Source organism: Lactuca virosa, chromosome 8 (genome assembly GCF_052849685.1).
Source record: "Lactuca virosa cultivar CGN04683 chromosome 8, Lactuca_virosa_CGN04683_v6, whole genome shotgun sequence".
Lineage (NCBI taxonomy): Eukaryota > Viridiplantae > Streptophyta > Magnoliopsida > Asterales > Asteraceae > Lactuca > Lactuca virosa.
The window spans coordinates 382,267,940-382,289,696 of NC_136433.1; the positions used below are offsets into that span (position 1 = coordinate 382,267,940).

Below are 21,757 nucleotides of genomic sequence, written 5' to 3' on the forward strand. Positions count from 1 at the left end.
TATAAACTTGTTTGATTTGGTCACCAAAGTTTCTTATATACATGTTTACTCATTATATTTTAAAGTTTATGTTAATACTATGGAATTTTGTTGAACTTTTCTGAACATTGGAAGAAAATGATTAAAATAATACCATTGTAAAATTAGATATTTTTGCATTTATATTTCTATAGTTTGTCAAAACTCATTCTTACAAAGTATAAATCTATTCCTTTACTATTTTTGCAAGAACCATTAAAAAAAAACAAAAAAAGAAAAAAGAAAATCAAGAACAATGGATGTAGAAGTTAATCTATCATAAATGTAATTCTTCATCACCTGTTTGGAGTTGACTGGCAAAAGGACAACCTTTCCTTGCTTTAAGCATATCCAGTTTTAGCCCCATTAAACCATCTGCCACAACAAGTCACACAAGAAAAGTAATAAACAAAATCAATAACTATTTGACTTCCCAAATCATTATATTTTCAGTTTTCAAATTTCAAACCGATCCACAATGCATGGTTGAATGGAAAATGATTAACAAAAAAACGATATGTATTTTTAAAATTATGTTCCATTGAACTTTGTAGAGTTCTATGGCATCTAGAAATTAAATTTTATAGAGTTGAATCGAATGCATTGTGGATGCAGTTAAACACAAATCCAAGAGAAAAATGCAATTGTAATTTGATACCATTTGTTTGTGAGGATACTGTTACTCTTCAATTGAAGGCAGAGCTCCTTCTGACGTGTCAACTGTGGGACTAGTAACATCTTTATTTTCTGGCGTTGCATTTCCAGTCAACTTTTTAATCGCAGTTTGAGCATGATTAGTAAACCATTCATCCTCCGGAACCATACTGCTCAAATCCAAAAAACAAATCTTTTAATCCTCAAAAATATGGAAAAGAAAAAAAAAAGAAAAAAAAAAAAAAGAAACCTGTCGGGATCTCCACCAGCAGCAACAATTGATCCTAAAGCTCTTGAAATTATATTCTTGATAACTTGATGCAAGTTTCTTGATAAGTATCGGCCTTCTGAGGCAAAATGGATAACAAACTGCAAGTCTAGATAAAACTGTCGAAGTCCAAAAGGGCCTAAAGGCTTTGGGCCATGTTCGATTTCTTCCCAAAAACTTTGTTCATCGGAAAGCCATAGAATTACTGTTTCTGTTAGTCTGATTAAAAGTAGAGTGGAAAATCTTTCTCTTCCCACAAACATGTCCGATGCTAAGCGTGCGAAACTATATAATTTAGCAAACAGTTCCTGCGAAAAACAATCAGGACACTGTATTACTGCTAACGTCATATGATCCTATATGGTCACACATCAGTACTATATGGTAAATGTTGCAACGCTCATTCTATAAAATGTTATAAAATTTGTTACACACAAGGTGACACTATTTTGTCTGGCACGGACCATGTGGGCCATGCCAAGAATCGAGCAGACATGTTTACCAAGGTGGTGACAACAGAGAAAAAGAATTGATGATTATATTAAAAGTAATAAATTCATATTTGTTTACTTGAAATATCGGAGATGGGAACCATTCTGGCTCTTCTGAATTCTCATCCATACTAAAATACATAGGTGCATTAAGACGAGCACCTCCGTCTTCTGAAAAAATAAGATCAAGGGCATGTTTTCTACAAAAGCTATCTCTCAACTGATCAACGTATCTCTGAAGTCGTTTCTTCAATTCTCTTGTTTCTGGAGTTCTTAATTGTTTGTCTGAATTCCTCCTAGGAGTATCAGTGGGAAGACATTGTTGTAAAGGCATTAGCTTCAATGCTGCTCGTGGGAGTAACTCTTCTGCTAAGAATAGTGCATTAGCTAGCAAGGCTATCTGTTGGGTATCATTCTCTGCTGTATTCACAATTCTACCCTCCAAATTCTCAGTCTCTGATGAACCAGGCAATGCATTTACTAGCATGGTGATGTATGAACTAAATACTTGATGTAAACCTTCTTTTGCTTGATTGGAGAATGTTGATGATCTCAGGAGTCCAATATCCTCGCACATTTCCTGGTAATCAATGCAAATAATAGGATTTACAAGTAGTAAGTAAAGTAAAATTGTTGAGATTTGGCTGAAATAAAAGTAATCAAAGAATGTGAGTAAATTTTTTGAGAGTTTGGGTGTAAAGTAATTGGTGTTTTTATGAATAGAGCTCGCATGGGTCGAGTTGGGTTGACCCGTGGATTGAAATTTCCAACCCAGACAAACTAGATAATTTGGTGGACCCATTTATTTCGTTTCCAACCCAACATGTTAGAAGTCGAGTTAACCCATTTAAAGTTCACATAAAATAAAAATAAAAAAGTTTAAACTTTATTAAATTAGTTAAAACACCAAAAAATTGTTCAAATTTTAAAAAGAGGTACAACTACAACTTAATTGTTCAAATAACATTCTAAAATTTCAAGACTTGAGGTTTTGTTTTTGTATCATTTTAAATTATTAGATGAAATAAAATATAAATGAAAAGAATCATATCTTTAACAGGCCAGAAATTTCAACCCAAACTCGACTTATTTAATTAAACTGGTTGAAAATCTCAACACAGCCAGCCCACTAATTTTGTGTCGATTTTTTACTAGCTCTAGGCTTGAATGATTTGTTTATGTGATTGTAACAATTTATCATATATTTGGTTTGCAGTTTTTCATGTATATACTTGTGTTGACGTTCAGTTTTCCTTTAATAAGTTGTTGGGAATCTTTGAGAAAAAAAAACAACCTGAACCATAAGATTAAACCGATGCGCGCTACTTGAAAGCTTCGGCTGAGACACAATCGAACTGCCAAGAGTAGGCGGAGTACCCAAAGAGCACGTGCCAATAGGCGGATAACTTAGCAACCAATCATCTGCAGCCGCTATGGCAGCAGTACTCGTCTCAATTCTTTTCAAGTTAGCATTCAAAGCTTTGTCAACACACGGTCTAAAATGTCTCAAAAGAACAGGCGCCAATGCCAACCCTCGAGCTTCCAACAAATAACAATGTCCCATTGAAATCTGAACGCATTCAGCCACTGTCCTTAGTCCCCCTGAAGCCGAAGGTGAAGCAATCACATGTCTCTTCATTAAATTCGCGAAAGTATTCGTTTGCTTCACAGACCATGTCACTAATTCAGACGTGTACAACGGTTGATCACCAAATATAGCCAACGAATCGCTTGATGCTTGAGCTATGATTGAAAACACAAGTTGTGAAAGGGCAGCAGTGTAAGCCACTCCATAAGTTGAACCCGAGGTTTGAAGACCTTGAATTTTGGATTGTAGCTTTTGGTGGTGTGAGTTGAGAAGAAGCGTATGTGCACGTGGGCCATCGCCGATTTTTTTGATTATTTCAACGGATGATCGGAGTTCCTTTCCACTAGAAGAAGGTTGACACGCTGACTCAGCGAGTCGATCAGCTAGTTTTTGTCTTTGTTCGGTTATAGTAGCTTGTAATGAAGCGAGCATGATGGGTGTCATTGAGTCGTTTGATTTTTCTTCTTTTGCTACACGTTCACCTTCATCAAGGGCAGCTAAAGCTTCGTCTACTCGTCTTTCTGCTAGTAAAATGTTTAGGTTGTCTATGTATTGTGATAACCAAAGTTCCATTTTTGTGGGTTCTCTATGTTCAAAGTCAAAACTACCCTTTTTTCTTGAACCGGGACCCGATGACATGGAGTCAGTTCGTGTACCTTCGGCTAGAGTATGGATGATGGCTGCACGATTAGATAGAAGATTCCTTAATGCTACTAGTTGCCCTTCAAGATCTGAAATTTCTCTTGATACTCTGTATGTGTGAAAATATGTTTTTGAGTTTAGTGCCATAATTAGAACTCAAAATAGTTGTTTGGATTGATCTGTTTCCTTACCGAATAAAGGAAGGATAATTAGCGTACACACTTTTCCTCATTTCTTCTGCTGAGGCCTTCTTTAGATCTAGAAGACAAGTCACCAAGTGCTTTATTTCCTGCCAATCAAACAATTCCACCAGTTTGGAGATAAATACTTAGGCTGTGTTTGGCGCGCCACAACCAGCTTGATAAGCTAATTTATTTTTCGAGTTTTTTTAAGTTGTCATGTTTGGCAAGCCAAAAAGTAGCTTATAAACTACCTTTTTAAAAAACTAATTAGAGTAGCTTTTTAGGAGTTTTTTTAAAATTTTTTCAAATATACCCTTTAATTAATTATAGAACATATTCTTTTAAATACCCTTTTATGTCATTTTATATTTTTCAGCTAGCTTTTAAGCTAGTTTACCAAACGCCATTTTTTATCAGCTAGCTTTTCAGCTATTAGTTAGCTTTTTATTCAACAGCTAGCTTTTCAGCTAACAGCTAGCTTTTCAATTAGTACGCTAAACATAGCCTTAGACGCATCGTTTGTTGTTAATCGATCTTTCTACTTATAAAATTCAATAAATGGAGTCCGTGATGATGAAAAGAGAAAGGTTGAGTAGATTCCATGCCTATAAAAAGAGTCCAAGGCTTTGGTTGCAAGTGCTACAAAAATTCGTTTATGTATTGTTCAACATTCAGGTGAGCAAAATTCTTATTGTTCTTGTTAATCAATCATTTTGCTTGTCTGATAAGATATTAACTCAAAATGGTTCACTAGATGCCAATAATCTTGGTTGTGAATTTTAGTCTATACTAGATGGATATAAATTTCTTAGTTTCTTGATCATTTCATGAAGAAAATAGATAAAAAAGAAAATGAGTCATAAATATTTGTTATAGAAGTCTATCATTAACATCAAACCTTAGAAATATACGAATTCATTAATAATAAAATTTGCAAATTCATGAAGATAATAAGTGAAAGATTTGAACAAAATAGATGGTTTCCTACATTGACATGGCTCATTGGTGCATGAAATTAACAATAACACACACTTTAAGCTATTGTAGATCAATTTTTTTCCAAAAGATTTTACATATTTCAAACCAAGCATGTTAATTTGAAAGCGAATTCGTCAAATGAATTTTGCATATAATAATCATAAAATGCACGAAAAAACTACAAGATTTTACCTTTTCGCTGGTTGTGCGGCATTTGGCAGATACATAACTTTCCTGATCGAAACCAGATGATTTGAAGGCTTTAAGCTTGTCACCAAGCGTTACCTCCTGACCAAAATCCAGGTCGCCGGCGTCCGACGACAATGCTCCTTCCGGTATCGACATTTTTATTTCCTTTTCGATTCTTCCTTTACTTCTCCGGCCTGATTATTGTGATGAAATTATACAAACGCAAACACACAATATGGCTCCGGCAGGCGGCAGCACGAGAGAGAGAGAGAGAGAGAGAGAGAGAGAGAGAGAGAGAGAGAGAAACGGTGGAGGTGATTGACGGTGGATCTGTACCGGAGATGGTTGTGTATTGTCGAGAAACGGGATTGGTCTGTTATGAGTACGCAAACTTTTTTTTTCACGTAGGACTCGTTCATTTTTTCAATTACAGTTTGGTTTCTGAACTATTGATAAAGTTTCATTAGTGGACCTAAAGTTTTAATATTCTTGTTAAGTTCGTTATTTGTAACATCAATTTTCACATGACATTCTTCGAGTTTTGAGTAATGTGATTTCTCTTAATTATACATCTAAATCCTTCTAAATGATACTTTATATATTCCAAGAGTGATTTAACTGTTGCCATGGGCGGAGCTACTATGTAGCCCGAGGTACCCCATACTATATCAAAATTTTCCATTAAATGTAAATTTAGTGATTTTTTTTAAATATCCGTCACAAATCTGTTGGAAATCCGTCAGAAATCCGTCACTAATCCGTCGGCAACCCCTCACAAAATCTGATAATTGTAAATTCGTCAGTTTATTGACGGATTTGTGACGGAAACTTCATTCGGAAACGAATTTTTTAGCGGTAGTGCAACCCCCTAAAAAAATTATACAACCTAAGATTTTTCTTTCTAGATCCGCCACTAATTGTTGCGAATGAATAATATGGACGTGGACATCATGATAACTTTTATTTGATCTATTATAATTTTATTACCTCACATATGTTTATATACCATAGTCCCATGTTGTATTTTATTCATTTGTATATTTTTCCGATCCATCGATGTTGTAATCGTGTGTGTGTATGTGTGTGTGTCTATATATCCTCTATTATAATAAAACAGTACATTTTTTGCCATGTGGCATCTCCTAAGCCTTTCTAAGCCAAAGTGAAGTACCAAATATACCCCTCACACATATTACACGGTTGAAGATTTGATTTTTGGAATTTGAATTTCAAATCTTATGCATAAATTGGTTACTTTCCATGTTAATCCTTCAAAATCTTCGCCCCAAATCTCAGTACCTTGAATCGTTCTGGATTTGATTTCAAAATCCCTGACTCCCTTCTTCTTTGTCATTTCATTTTTTTTTTCTGACTTTGAGAATGAACTGAAGAAAGGATTATTTGGTTCTTGATTGATAACTTCAATCTTGAAAAAAGTTAAGGTTTATAAACATTTGATGCAAAACATTTAGGTGAAGAAGACGAAGTCGAAGAAGTATTGCAATCGTCTGGATATTGGAGTTGTGTTGCCTCGAGCAAACATGTGACGTTACCGGTAGATTTACTCTATATTTCGTTTTTTAAGTTTAGTATAATTTTAAGTATTTATCGTTTTTTTGTTTGGTTTATGTTTCAACTAAAATAATAATGCAAGCCGAGACGAAAGCCCCTGTTGACTTGGAAATTGCAATGTAAGATAAGTTTCTTATTCAGAGTGTAGTTGCAGGTCCAAGAGCAACCACAAAAAGATGTTACCCCTGAAATGGTAAGAAGATGAATGAAAAATATGGAATAATTTTTAGCTATGGTGGTCTTGTGTTTACAGTTCAGTAAGGAGGCAGGGCATGTTGTTGATGCGTGCAAATTGAGAGTTATTTAACTTGCTCCTCCCCAAAGACATTCACCAGTTCCATAAGAAGAACCAAATGAAGTGTCTTCACCCACAAATACAATGTCAAGTAATGGGAATTGCAATGGCTTTGAGGTTGGTTTTGCTTTTATTTAAGGTCTATTATTACAAAGTTGACAGATGAAAAGGATGCTGCTATTCAACAAATTAATAGAATCTGACAAGAAATGTTGAGTTTTTTTATGCTTTATTATCAGTATTTGATACAATTAATCCATCATTTGTTTAAAAATGTTTTCCAAATTAGTGTGTAGGAACTATTGAGAGGCATGAAGGGAACAAAACTCAAGATTTTGAAGGCTTATATAAAGAGGGAGAGAGAGAGAGAATAATGTCAAGAACAATCATAATTCATAGCCAGGTAAGTTTTGTTTGTTGCTGTACCGATTTCACCCTATCAGTTGATGTTTCCTATTCTGAATTTTCTTTTAATAGATTGAGAGTTATAAGCCGAAATTATGAGATTGCTTGATTTGGGATCAATTGTTTATGTGATTATCGACTATGTTGTGATTGTTGAAGACAGGTAGTTACAACCTTTGGATGTGAGTATTGGACTCACTATGATTGCATGGTCTGTAAGATAGAGCATTTACAAATAGTAATATGTTTTTGGCATTACTCACTTGTAATCTTACTTACTAGAAATCATTTAAGAGGGACAGGGGCAAAATGGTCAAACACATTTTTGATGGTTCATAAAAGACATATTTTAATTAAATTGAAAATATTATATTTGACCATATTGTACATGGTACACTAAAGCTTCTTGAAATAACAATGTACCTCTCTTTCACTGCTAATATGAGAAATATATTTTATTTGTTATCTGTTTTAGCATATAGGTGATGAGTTTGTTGTCATTTGTTTCTCTAATGTCTTCCGTACTTTATAGTAAGAGTTTTTTCGCTTGCAGTTTGAGCAACTTTTGCATTCTGAAACAAACATCATTTTATAGGTAATTTTAATATTTGGCAAGATCTATTTTGGTTACTAAAATTTGTTGTTTTTTTTTCTCAATTCATTTCCCATCTGGTGAATATATGAAAACCATTTTAAATAAGAGTTCCAACTTTCTTTTTGGCCATATCTTATTAAGAGTCCATTAACATACAGTTGAATGTATGAATCTGCCCTAAGCCCACAACCAAACAAGGAACAGGAAGTAATGCAGAAGTCACACATTCCACTGCCTATCAGATGTTATTTATATATAACCCTGATGTATAAGCTAAAGAAATCATAGAATTAACAATTAAAGGTCCTTTGTGTTATACTAGTTTGTAAATAAGGGTTGAACCTTTTATAAAATAATGATGTTTATCCTGAAAAATCCTATATTTTCCATAAAATCGAATTGTAGTTTTAAACCTTCCAAGACCGAAAAGTACAAGTATTATTGCCATACTTAATTTAATGATACGTAGTTTTATTCATAAATAAAACTAACTTAAGACGTGTTTGCACTGTTAACTAGATATGGAGTTAATACCCTCCTATGATTACTTAGTACATACGAGTTATATAAAATCGAGATCGAATAGACAATCGACTGGGTGAATCTTCCCTAAGTCCACAACCAAACAAGGAACATAAAGTAAGGCGAAAGTCACACAGCCCACAGTCTACCGGACATTAATTTTATATAACCTCGATGTAAGCACTAAGTAATCACAGAGTTATTTCCCTTTAAGACTGTGTAAAAGTATATCTTTACATAAATAATTAGTTAATACTTATTGTGAATATTCATTATAACCATACTAATATGACTAATTGTCTACACGATGTTCTTCAGGCCTCGTAAAGCTAATGACATTTGTCACCCCTGAACTTTCGTTCCAACTGTAGCTAACAGTCAGGACATGGGATTGTCAGTCTCGTATAGATCTATACACAAACTCACGATCTCCCTCCAGAAGACTCTGGTTATAATTAGGTTTTTAACGGGTACAATATTTGGTACATCAAGCGGTTCACAATCCTGTATTAACTAGTTTACATAAAGTGAAAAACCTTTTTGTAAGTAACATGTAATTTTGTAAAAAGATCCCTTTGTTCCATAAACTATACCTATTATAGTTTATAAGTTTGTAAAAAAAAATAGTTCATATGATCCATAAACTATACCTATTATAGTTTATAAGTTTATTTCCACGTTTTAACAATTTTCACGTATAAATACCTATTAACGGTAAGAAAACACAATAAGTAAATTATATTGTTTAAACACAAAATTTCTTGTGTTTTACTTGTATTCCCCCCTAAAACATTGAAAAATCTTGGAAAAATATGGGGGTATGAACTTACCTTGTGTGCAGTTTTGACTAGATATCGAGACGAAAGCGGTGACCTTCAGATTAAAATACGGGAGAGATGTTGTGATCCTAATGATTTTAAACACACAATAGTATGTGAATAATATGAGCTAATCATTAGACTATAAATACTTACTATGATTTACAAATGGAAATGACTTGAAGAAAAACTCCAGGAGATGTTTTAAGGATGAAATGAATATGGTTGATGTTTGAGAGAGAAAGGTGAGTGTTTTCGTTAACTGGATGTGTAGAATGAAAGAATTGATCTTATATGAGGCTTATATATGAAGTAACTTAAGTATGAAGGAATTCATGAGGTGGTTGTATTGGTAATTGAATCCTATCACATTGATATGCTGAATTAGGATAAGATATGAGATATTTAAGGGGTTTACGCTCAAATAAATGAGCTTTGGTTTGTGTTCACGGTCATACCTTGGCCGTGAAATCTATGCTAATTTATTCCTAGGCCGTGAACATCATTGATCCTTAAACTCCAAAACCGTGAACACCTTTTATCCTTTTACTTCCAACCGTGAACTCCTTTACTTTAGACTTTAAGGCCGTGAACTAAAAGATCTTTGGATCTTTGGACCGTGAACATCTTTGTGAATTAGAATCCCAAAACATGAACACTCATTTGGTTTGAATCTCCAAACCGTGAATTACTTTTCCCTTTAATCACATTAGGCCGTGAACTCCTTTCTTCTTGAGTTCTTGGCCGTAAACTCCAATATGGAGGTTATTTATATTTTAAGCCTTAATCTTTTGCCAAGTGTTGGATTATACCTTCCTAACTTAGCTTAGGTTTCAATCCTTACTTCTTTGTTAACTCTTTAAACAAGCCCTAAGGCTATAGATGGTAAAATGATACAGGGATTGCAATGTGGTTTTCACTTGTGTTTGGTTAGCGTTTAAGCTTTGTTGGGTCTAAAAATTTTGAGTTGTGACAAAAGACCATTACAAAAGCACGATGTGTCTATGTTAGGGCGCGACGCGCCTCCTCAGAACTACTATAAATAGGGGGATTAGCTCTCCCAATCTGTTACATCATTCTCTCCTCCTTCAAGAGAATTTCTCCTCTTAACCTCGAACATTTCGGTCTCTTATTATTCAACTTCTCGTTCTGTAGTTTAATTACCGAAACTCTAGAATTTTCGAAATAAGAGAAGAAGATAGGCGTTGAAGTTCTGCTCACGGATATTTGGGCTTTGTCGAAATCAAGTAAGTTATACTTACTCCTACCTATAACTGATTATACATTAGTCATTGTTATAAACCTATGAATACCAGATTAATCATTAATTCCATTTAAATGTTCTGATTGGTCTACTTACGGGAGAGATGTCTAGGATAGACACGTTGACATGATTGTTGGATTTTAGAAAAGTTACATACCAAAATTGTCCCGCCTCCTGATTGTCTTGACTGATTGATCCTTATTTGATAGCCATGAAAGTATATCTTGGATTAGTGAAGGATCTAAATATTAGTCATTATGCACAAATAGTTAAATAACCAAAATAGTATATTATAGGTTGATACATGTTGGTCAAGCTGTCTGCAAAGATACCTACTTAGTTCTTTTGAGATTGATCAGGCGAGTTATCTTACTATACTATGTATTACAATACATATCCATGCATGATAGGAAATAAGAGATAGTAGAGCAGAGTGGTATGCATAGGATGGTAGAGTCTCTGTATGATTGAATGTTGTTTATATGAATAATTCATTATGTCTGTGCAAGGAGTTGACGGCAGAACAACGGCCGAATGTGAGTTTATATACACGTGATGACGACGAAATGGTGAAAGACCGTAAGTCCAGATACACACGTTATTGGTAGAATGACGAAAGGTCGTAACCACTGTTTGTACACATGTATGTGTATTGTCATCAAGGTTGTAAATGGCGGGCTAGGCGGATAGCAACGACCTATGATTTTTGTTAAGTAGTCAAATTAGGCGGAGCCGGTTAATATCAGTCTAGGCAGTCCAAGGAGGCCAGAATTTTCAATTTTTAAAAATTTTAAAATTTAAAATATTCAAATATTACACAAAAAAAATTTAAATTTCAAATAATACTCCTACATTTTCAAAATTTAAAATTTAAAGTTTTAATATTTCAAATTTCCAAATATTTATTTCTTAAAATATAATAATTTTTGAATAAATTGTATATATTATTTCAAAATTAGTAAATAATCTTGAATTTTTTTTTCATATTTATTAATTCTGTTAGGATATAAGTAACATTTATTTAAAAACAAATAATTTCTAATACAATTAAGGGTCCCTGTCTAGACGCTGATTAATCTCCGTCGAGACCGATTAGGCACTTAACCCTAGTCACTCGCCTGACTCCCGCCTAGCGATTTTTACAAACTTGATATATATATATATATATATATATATATATATATATATATATATATATATATATATATATGGGTGTGATCGGTTGAGAACTCATAGTTTCCCGAGAACCCGAGAACTAAAAGTGGAGCGTTAGATCAACACTAATTCAATAAGGGCATGATCGTAATCATACCAATCTCATTTAATGTTTAATTTTTTGTGTTATTGGAAACACTAATAAAAAATTTTAAAAAATATCATAAATTTTTTAAAAAAAATAATAACAATTTTTAAAAAAAAAACTGTAATTTTTTCATAAAACAACTACATATTTTTCTCAAAAAAACAGCAATTTTTTCAAAAAAAAAAAACTGCATTTTTCTTCTAAAAAAACTGCAATTTTTTCAAAAATAAAAAATAAAACTGCTTTTCTTTTTCAAAAAACAGCATTTAAAAAAATTCCGCAAACTTTTCAAAAAAAGCTACAATTTTTTTAAAAAACCTGTAATTTAAAAAAAAAAACATTTTTTAAAAAAAAAAACATTTTTTTTTAAAAAACTGCAGTTTTTTCAAAAACCATATTTTTTTCAAAAAAACTGCAATTTTTTCAGAAAGACACTATTTTTTTTATAAAAAAAACTGCATTTTTTTAGGTGCATATATGTATATTTTTGGTACATTTATGCATATTTTTACAAGTGCATATATGCATATTTCATATATTATAATATTTGTAAAGGAATCATAAGAAAACTCATTTTATTTATTAATCTATAAACACAATACAATAAGTATTTTATTTGATACAATATAAAATATCAAAAACAAAAAAATGCTACAAAATTTCAAAGCGTTTTCATGTCTTCTTGTCAATATTTCCATATTTTCTTCAATTTATCATTTTTCACATCTTCAATATTCACCACAATTTCTTCCAAATCTACAAAAAAATAATAAGAAGTTTATTGATGCAAAAACACTCACAAAAATACATATATGATTTACATGTGAATCACATGTAATTCATATGTAATTTACATGTGAATCACATGTAATTCATATGTGAATTACATATGATTTACATGTGAATCACATATAATTCATATGTGAATTACTGTGAATTACATGTGAATCACATGTAATTCATATATGAATTACATGTGAATCACATGTAATTCATATGTGATTTACATGTGAATCACATGTAATTCATATGTGATTTACATGTGAATCACATGTGAATTACATGTGAATCACATGTAATTCATATGTAATTCATATGTGATTTACATGTGAATCACATGTAATTCATATGTGAATTACATATGATTTACATGTGAATCACATATAATTCATATGTGAATTACATATGAATCACATGTAATTCATATATGAATTATATGTGATTCATATGTGAATAACATGTGATTTATATGTGAATAACATGTGAATAACATGTGATTTACATGTGAATTACATGTAATTCATATGTGAATTACATGTGATTTACATGTAATTCATATGTGAATCACATGTGATTTATATGTGAATTACATGTGATTTACACGTGAATCGCATGTGATTCATATGTGAATCACATGTAATTCATATGTGATTTACATGTGAATCACATGTAATTATATGTGATTCACTTATGATTTACATGGGAATCATAGTAGACTTGTTAAGTTTTTCATTACAGGAAAGAAACACTCCTTAAAAAAATAAGTATGTGAAGTTTAGTATATTTTTTCTTTCTAAAATAGGTTATTTAACATAAAAGAAACCAGTAAAATATGGATATTTTCTAGATAAACGGAATATGATATAGTTGAGAGTGAAACCTGATGTTTGTAAGCTGTTTATGTATCTGTTGCTTTAATTCTGGACCACTTACCCTTGCCATAAGTTAACCTGTGAATGATGTGAACACATTAGGATTTTCAATTCATCACTAGTCTTACAAAGAAGCCAAATATCAATGGAAACATTACCTTAAAATATCGGAAGAATGGAGTTGTAACAAGCTCTTGCAACAAGGGATATAAAACATCTTCATTCACAATATCAACAGTCTCATAATCACAACAACAGTCCTCAACAATGTCAGTATATTTATGAGAATACTGCTCAATGAACAAAGGGGAAATATCAAATTAGTAATGATAATCTAACTTCACATCCAAACAATGCTAATTATACAGAAGCAAGTGTTTGGGGCGAGAGGTACTGGAAGAGGGAGAATTTCAAGAGGTTGATCCGAATCAAGGCTAAAGTTGATCCCGAGAATTTCTTTAAGTTCCCACAGAGTATCCCAGTCTTTAAACGCCGAGGTCTCGCACAATAAATATAATAATAATAATAGAGAATAATAAGGTGTGTTGCCATTTTGTGAAGCTCAATATATCAAGTCTACTCTGCTGGTGTTATTTATCCTCATTTATTTTATAGCATTCTATATTGTGATTCATATTTGTTTTGTCTTGTGTTTCCTATTTGTGTAAATAATAATAATAATAATAATAATAATAATAATAATAATAATGGAGAATAAATTGATTTATTTTAATTAATGTCCTAACTCCACTTTTATAACCTTCAATTCGTTTACTGCTTACACTATTTCTACATAGATCGCTAGACTTCAAGGACCTTCATTTTCAAGACCTGATTTTAATTAAGTTACCAAGAGCACTGCCACCTGTCACCCCAAATCCATTTGAAAACCTACAGTTTTCAGATCACATTATTATATCAGTTTCATCAATTTTCCCATTATATTTTATAAGTTAATATTACTTAACATGGTTTTGGGAAGAACCATATAAAACTATATTAGATAAGCTAGAAGTGAATACAAGTAAAACATGGTAATAAATAACACATGTATGAAAAGTATAAAAGCAAGAGCACCATGATACTAATTATTTTCTATCATATCCATTTCAACAAAACCTAAGCAACAGGGATACTGGTTTTCTGTTAAACCATCATCACATTTGCAGATGTTTCAACATACAAAAATTTCACAAGAATTTAAACATGAATTGCAATAATCACATTTCCACAAGTTAAACAAAAGAATATACAAAGATTGCAAGATATATGAAATCACAGGCTTCAAGTTTCACCTTTCAACACAGGAAAACCTTTAAACAACTTCAAACATGAAGATTTTATGTAGTTTTAAGCAATTTTCAAACACTCAAATCCAGATATCATTTCAAGTACACTAGTCTACAAAAATCTATTATAAATTTTAATAATAAATATGGTTTTCAGGTAATCCATTATAATTTTTATGTTGTATCTTTCATTAAAAAACAGAGAAAGTGTTACTAAAACTATGAACATAATCGAATTTGTCTTTTGTTATTTCACATTCTTAATATTGTGTCTTTCATAATAGTAACAAGTATTTCTAACCTTTCCTGTATTCTCAGGTCCAATAATTGTGATGATTCTTACACTACATGTTCTAGTCCATTGACAAAAAAGAAGGCTATGAGGACTACACAAATAGTGTGGGAGACTGCAATGGCTAGGGAGATACTTACTTCACAAGTATGTGAATGGGTTGGTCAAAGGCCACCAAAATTGCATAGAACAAGGAGATCAAATTCAAACCTGGTGTCTCCTGTCTGAAATCAAGATGACTGTTCACCTTCTAATTGGCCCCAAGAAATGCAACAAATGGTTCCCTCAAGTTAATTCTTAAACTTGATACTCTTCAATCTGAAACTGTAGAATCTTTTGGTGGTGAAAGGAAAACGAAGGGCAAAATGGTAAATATGGAAGCGGATGGAATTCATGTTCAGGATATTCAACCTTCTGTTACACTTGAAAGGAAGCGGTGAAGATGTTGACATCTCCGAGTACATCAACGATTTCAAGGGAGAATTCGGTGGTGGAAGAAGCTTTTGGAACAAGAGCAGTTGGTGTTTTTTTGCTTGGATGTATATTCACGGAATGTATGGTGGTGGTTGTGGTCGAAGACAAGATAGATGGATGCGGCACCGGAATCGAATACAAAAATAATATCAGGTCCAATGGAAACACGACGTTGTTCTCTGCCTAAGACTCCTCGATGTCCTTCGTCACCGATGATAGTTTTGGCGTCATTTCGGAGCCCTAACTGATCAATTAGGGCTTGAACTTTCAGCTTCTTCTTTTCTTTTCGTAACGGCCGAGGGAGATGGTCGATGTAGGTAGTGGTCACCGATAATTACCTAGATGCGGTACTGAAGAGGCGACTCGCCGGCGTCGGCTGTCGGGGAGGCGGAATCGCCGACACCAGAATCGGAGAAGGTGACGATCGTTTGGGGAAAATCGCAGGAGACATTGGGAAATTTTGTTTTCTCTTTTAGTAAATAGGATTAATAAACTAATAATATATTTGTTTCCAGTAATACCCTTGTCTAATTTAATTGATATGCCCCCACCTCTTTAGTTTTCTGATTATTTACAAAAATGCCACATTGCATCTTGATCGTCCTTTATTTTGATCCAACGTTCCACTTTTAGTTCTCGGGTTCTCGGGAAACTATGAGTTTTCAAATGATCCTTCCTATATATATATATATATATATATATATATATATATATATATATATATATATATATATATATATATATATATATAACTTTTTAAGACTTTCCTTTTAAAATTAAGAGGAAGAGATCGCGATCACTGATTATTTTCTTAACACAATCTACAACCTTAATTTATTAGTGATCTTAGTGGAAACATTTCAGCCTATCACAATACAAGCATTCCTTTCACATGGATTGCAAACTTTCCTTTTGCAATACAAACATTCCTTTCACATGCTTTTAATCCAACAGATGAGCATCATCTCAGTACATATAAATTAAATCAATGGATATAAAACAATAATCGAACAAACACACAATTATCTCAACTTACTATTTAATACATGGTTTTCAATTCAAATCTAAGGAAGGAAACCCTCCATCGTTAAAAAAAAATTTCAAGCAAACACATTGTATATAGAAAGAATCACACAAAAAGTTCTTCATCCTCTTAACCCACAATTCTAAATTTAAGCATTATGTATCTATTCTAATTCATTTATGTCTTATCTTTCCAACCATATTTTGTTGAGATATTTTTAATATTTTCATTGTATCACCTCCTTCTTAGCTTCCAGATTCTTTGTAAATCTGAAAGTTGGTGTTATGTTTTATTTTTGTATTGTGAGTGGTTGAAAAATGTATTAACCGTCTCATTTCTTATCTTAAAACTTATCATTTTTGTTCATAGATAGGATTTTATATAACATCAAGTAACATTTACCTACAGAAAATCTAAATCATTACATTCTACTTTCTTGTTTGAAAAAGAACTACTGATATTTTTAAAAAATAAAAGTTCTAACAAAATTTGCGTTTTAAATTTTTAACAAACTCTGTGTTTTGAAGTCAACAAAAAATATGTGTTATGCACTTATTACTGATTTAATCTGTAGAGATTTGATAACCTAAATAAATAAATATTACGCCTAACTCTCTTTTATACGTGATCCGAGAGGGAGCTTAGTTAGGTATCTGCTAGTTGTAGGAACAATAACATGGGCTAGAGCGATCCCAAGGTATACCTGACACCTCTCCGTTGAGAGAGTAAGTAAGGAGTGGTTTAAGGTTAAAGAATATGGCTTAATAGACAGACTTAGATGAAAATTATGTACCTTTTTCATATGCAGGATTCCCTTTTTACAGATACATCATGCATCTTTATCCGTTGGTCCTTTTCCCGACTGTACACCGATGGGACTGGTAGTCAGAAACGGGCAGACTCTTCACCTTGGTTATGTTTCCGGGTCGACCTCTAGAGTCATCTTCAAGTTAAGGTTGGATTGGAAAGGCCCTCCGGATTTCCACATATACCATTAAGCGTCCCTAATTTTGACTTGGTTTGTGAACCGATTTAAAATTAGCATCCGAAGTGGCATCGCTCAAAGATCTTATCCACGTAGGTGATGATTACGTTGCGCCCTGACATTAAATGGTTTTCATTTCTCTGACTTTTCCCATCTCCTAAGGATGTTTTTTGTTTCTTCCTGGTTCCTTTAAAAGGAAGATAGTTTGACCTCTCCCTAGGTTTTCCTTTGTTTTCTCCTTCTCCACCTCTCTTTCATCAAAAATTTCAAGAGCTTCTATTGGGAAAGATAGTGTTGAATCCATCCCTTCTTTTGTGGATTCCAATCTCTTGATACAGATCATGAGGTTGTACTAGATTCTAGACTCGCTCCTTCCCTCGGTCGTTCCTCCTGAATCTTTTATCCGTGATGTCGGGGATCATCATGTAGGGGTTTACCTTCAATTCCTTCTTGTTGGTTTATGATTTTTGACTTCTTCGTTCATCGGAGATTTGTACCATGTTTACACGCTTCACATCACCCGAGTAAGCCCTTATGTATTTCTCAAGATGATGTGCTTCTTGATGTTGTGCAAAGCCTTGGATATCGTTCCTGACATCGACATCTTTAATTATTTCTACTGTACAACATCGATTGGAGATTGGATTACCTTATCTAGCTGAAAAGGGGTTACGTACATCTATATAAGGCTTTTAGATTCTATCAAACAATGGAAGCATGAGTTCTTTTTTGTGCATTCTTCGGCTTACCTATTTCCAATGCATTTTGGTAAGATCTCCAAGCGTCCAACATACCCAAAACAGGATCTCCCTGAAGAAAGAGCAGATTAGTCAGACCTTGGCCGCTTACGTTATCAGGTGGAAAGACCTTAAGGAGGTTATCTTGGGAATGGCTGGGTTGAGTCCGTATTGGGTATCTCGAGGTAAGAGACTTGCTCTGGTTGTGGGAGGCCAGGAGGTTCCATTGATTTCGATCCTAAGCGGCGAGGCCTGGGAGTTAGAGTTAAAGCTCAAGAAGATTTATTTGTGGGCTCACTCAAATGATTCAGAGGGAAGTCGGATTCATTCTAGGTCGGTGATGAAGGCCTTCTAGGAGAGAAGGAGGGTTCCTGCTATGAGGCCATCCTGCTTGGCTCCAATATGCATTTTGTAAGCCATATTTGTCGGACTAAAATGGGGCTCAGTCTTCTCGCTCTCATGAGCATGCTGCACACGAGCCGTTTGGTAGGTGTAAGAAGAGGAAGGTATCAACTAAGGGACCTTCGTCCGTGACCACAACGTAATCCGAGCCTATTGATCCTTCTACTTGTACCGGAGAGTCTAATGAACCTGTCAGTCCCCACATCGCACTCGAGGCTTCAAGGGTTCGTACTATGGTTTAAGTTCCTTTATCTGGCCAGGGTCATTCTTCTTCGGTAACTTTCAAGGTTTCCAATTCCCTAGTGTTTCCATCTAACCCATTTAATGCCATTGATGAATTTATTTTTAGTTTGTCTAATCAATTCCACATCCCCTTAGGTGATCTACATCTTTTTAATGTTGGGTTTGATTCACTTGTATCTGGATCTTCTATGAAAGATGATGGTCTTAGCTTGTCTGACTACGTCCCTGACCTTCATCAAGATGTTTTATCTAACTCCGAAACTTTTGTGTTGAAAAACATTGAACTATCTACAGGGAATTCGGTTGAGGGTGTAACTCCTGTCATAGAGGATATGTATCATTTATTGTGTAATCGAGAACATGTAAAAGCTTTAGAGAGTAGGGTTTGTGTTTTGGAGTATGAAAAACACAAGGTAGTGAGCAAACTGGAAGATGAGCTTCGATTGCTGATGTGTGAAAAGGAAAAGGTTGTAGGTTTTCTAGAGTCAACTCTTTTAGGAATTCATGATGAGTTTGTGGTGAGTATAACGAAGATGGGTGAATTACAGGGTTAAATGAATCATTTGCAGACAATGAGACTCTAGGTCAACCATCGGCTGGTTAGCCTTAAAAGTGACAAGATGGTGGTGTCTGAAGAGCCGAGTCGATGTCGCCAGTAGCTAGAAAAGAGTTTGTCGGATGTGTTTTGGTAAGTGAAAGAGGGTATCCCCGATGCTTTAGTCCATTTTTTGTGTTCCCCAGAATATGGTCAGGCCATCATGAGGGTTCATACCGCCTATATCCATTATGGTCTTCATAAAGGTTGTGCCAAGATGAAAAGTCGATATTTATCTCAGGTTGATTCTGTAGTTCATGTTTATGTGTATGTGGATGCGTTGGTGAGGGTTCATAATTGGTTCAAGGCTCTTGTTGCGGAGGATTTATCTTCTTGAAGCAGGTGTGTGAAGGTAAAGTTGGTGTGTCTGAGCTCAGGGAACTAATTGGTGGAGGTGCAGAGCCAAACCCGACTGATGGCGGTGTTTAAGTTTTTTATATAATTGGATTTTGTTGTTCATTTGCTATATTTGTTTAACATATGGATGATTTTATTTTTATGTTTCCTTATGTATGAAGCATGTGTCTGATAGTGTCTGACAACTCCTTTGAATGGTTGTCATAAGCAACCTGCGCTGCCTCATGTTCAGATTTGGATGATCCTTAAAATATCTCAAACTCTTGTGATCCATGTAGATGGTACAACGGACCCCATATAGACAATGTCGCTAAATCTTGAGGGAAAAAACTAATGCCCCAACTCTAAATCATGAGTCGGATACCTAACCTCATGAGGCTTCAATTGCTTGGATGCATAACCAATGACTCTACATCTCTGCATGAGAAGCGCCCCCAAACTTGTGATTGACGCATCACAAAACACCACAAAATCCTCAACACCCTCAAGCAAGGTCAATACCGGGGCCTCACATAACTTCCTCCTCATAGTCTCAAATGTTGTCTGCTACTCAGGCTCCCAACAAAAATCCACACCCTTCCTCTTCAGACGGGTCAGAGGAACAATAATCTTGGAGAAATCCTGAATGAATCTCCAATAATAGCTAGTCAACTCTGGAAAACTCCTAATCTCAGACAGGAACTTCGGAACCTCCCATTGCATCACTACCTGAATCTTGGCCGGAGAGACCAAAATTTCGTTCTGATTGACAATGTATCCCAAAAACTGGACCTCACGTAACCATAACTCACACTTGGAGAACTTGACATAAAGCCTATCCTATCTTAATACTCCAAGTAACTCTCTGAGGTGCTCCTCATGCTACTCCATGGTCTTGGAGTAGACCAAAGTATCATCAATGAAAACAAAAACTGACCGGTCAAGCATCAACCTGCATACCTGATTCATCAAATCCATGAACGATGCCGGTGCGTTGGTGAGCCCAAACAGCATCACCACAAACTCGTAATGACCATAACGAGACTGGAATGTTGTCTTCTCCACGTCCTCCCCCTTACTTTCAAATGGTGGTAACCCAACCTCATATCAATCTTGGAGAACCAAGATGCACCATGCAACTTATCAAAAAGCTCATCAATGTAGGGTGTAGGTAACGATTCTTCACTATAAGTTTGTTCAACTCCTGATAATCTATGCACATGCAATGAGACCCATCCTTCTTCTTCACAAACAGGATCAGTGCTCGCTAGGGTGAACTGATCGGTCTGATAAACTGTTTTCCCAGCAGCTCTTGAAGCTGAGAAGACAACTCCTGCATCCCTGGTGGTGCGAGGCGATACGACGCCTTACCAATTGGGGCTGCACCGAGGATCATATCGATCCTGAACTTCACTTGCCTCATGGGAGGTACACCGGGTAAATCCTCCAGATATACGTCCAGAAACTCTCTGCCCACTGGTACATCTGAAACCGAAACTCTCCCCTCATCCTGAGTGTCAACCACATAAGCGAGATAACCTAAACATCCATGCTGAAGATACTGTCGAGCCATAGAAGCTGCACAAAAAGCCATACCAACCCTGGTACCCTCACCATAAATAATATTCAAACTATCACCTGCTGTATCTCACAATCAATCATGGCACCAAATCTGATCAACCAGTCCATCCCCAATATTACGTACACATCCCCCATATGGATGGGAATCAAGTCAATCGGGTAAGACACTCTGAATATCTCCAAAGTACAGTCCCAAAAAACACTTGAAGCTGAAACCCTATGTTCGTTGGATATGGAGACTCACAACAGACACTCCAGCTCCCCAACAATCATATCAAAACCCCTACTGAAGGACCGAGACACAAAAGACCGACTCGCATCCGAGTCAAAAAACACAAGAGCATGCAAGGAATTAACTAACAA

The 21,757-nt window shown here is 34.6% G+C and overlaps 1 protein-coding gene across 1 annotated transcript; it reads right to left on the reverse strand.

Moving 5' to 3' along the window:
* Positions 1 to 51: 51 nt before the first annotated feature.
* LOC145133767 (exocyst complex component EXO84A-like) lies at positions 52 to 5,405 on the reverse strand. The gene is made up of 7 exons (XM_079068729.1): positions 5,014 to 5,405; positions 3,853 to 3,950; positions 2,726 to 3,770; positions 1,511 to 2,011; positions 923 to 1,248; positions 677 to 842; positions 52 to 393 (listed from the first exon to the last, which is right to left on the reverse strand). The coding sequence occupies exons 1-6, from the start codon at positions 5,164 to 5,166 to the stop codon at positions 698 to 700; spliced, it is 2,268 nt and encodes a 755-aa protein (XP_078924855.1). The 5' UTR covers positions 5,167 to 5,405; the 3' UTR covers positions 52 to 393; positions 677 to 697.
* Between the last annotated feature and the right edge of the window lie 16,352 nt (positions 5,406 to 21,757).

What these genes read in the sequence shown, in the direction of transcription:
- LOC145133767 (XM_079068729.1), bottom strand. Translation starts at nt 5,166, where the DNA reads ATGTCGATACCGGAAGGAGCATTGTCGTCGGACGCCGGCGACCTGGAT. An exon ending in AATTATCCTTCCTTTATTCG is followed by an intron (nt 3,771 to 3,852) that starts GTAAGGAAACAG and finishes TCACACATACAG; the next exon opens with AGTATCAAGAGAAATTTCAG. An exon ending in TCCCATCTCCGATATTTCAA is followed by an intron (nt 1,249 to 1,510) that starts GTAAACAAATAT and finishes TGTTTTTCGCAG; the next exon opens with GAACTGTTTGCTAAATTATA.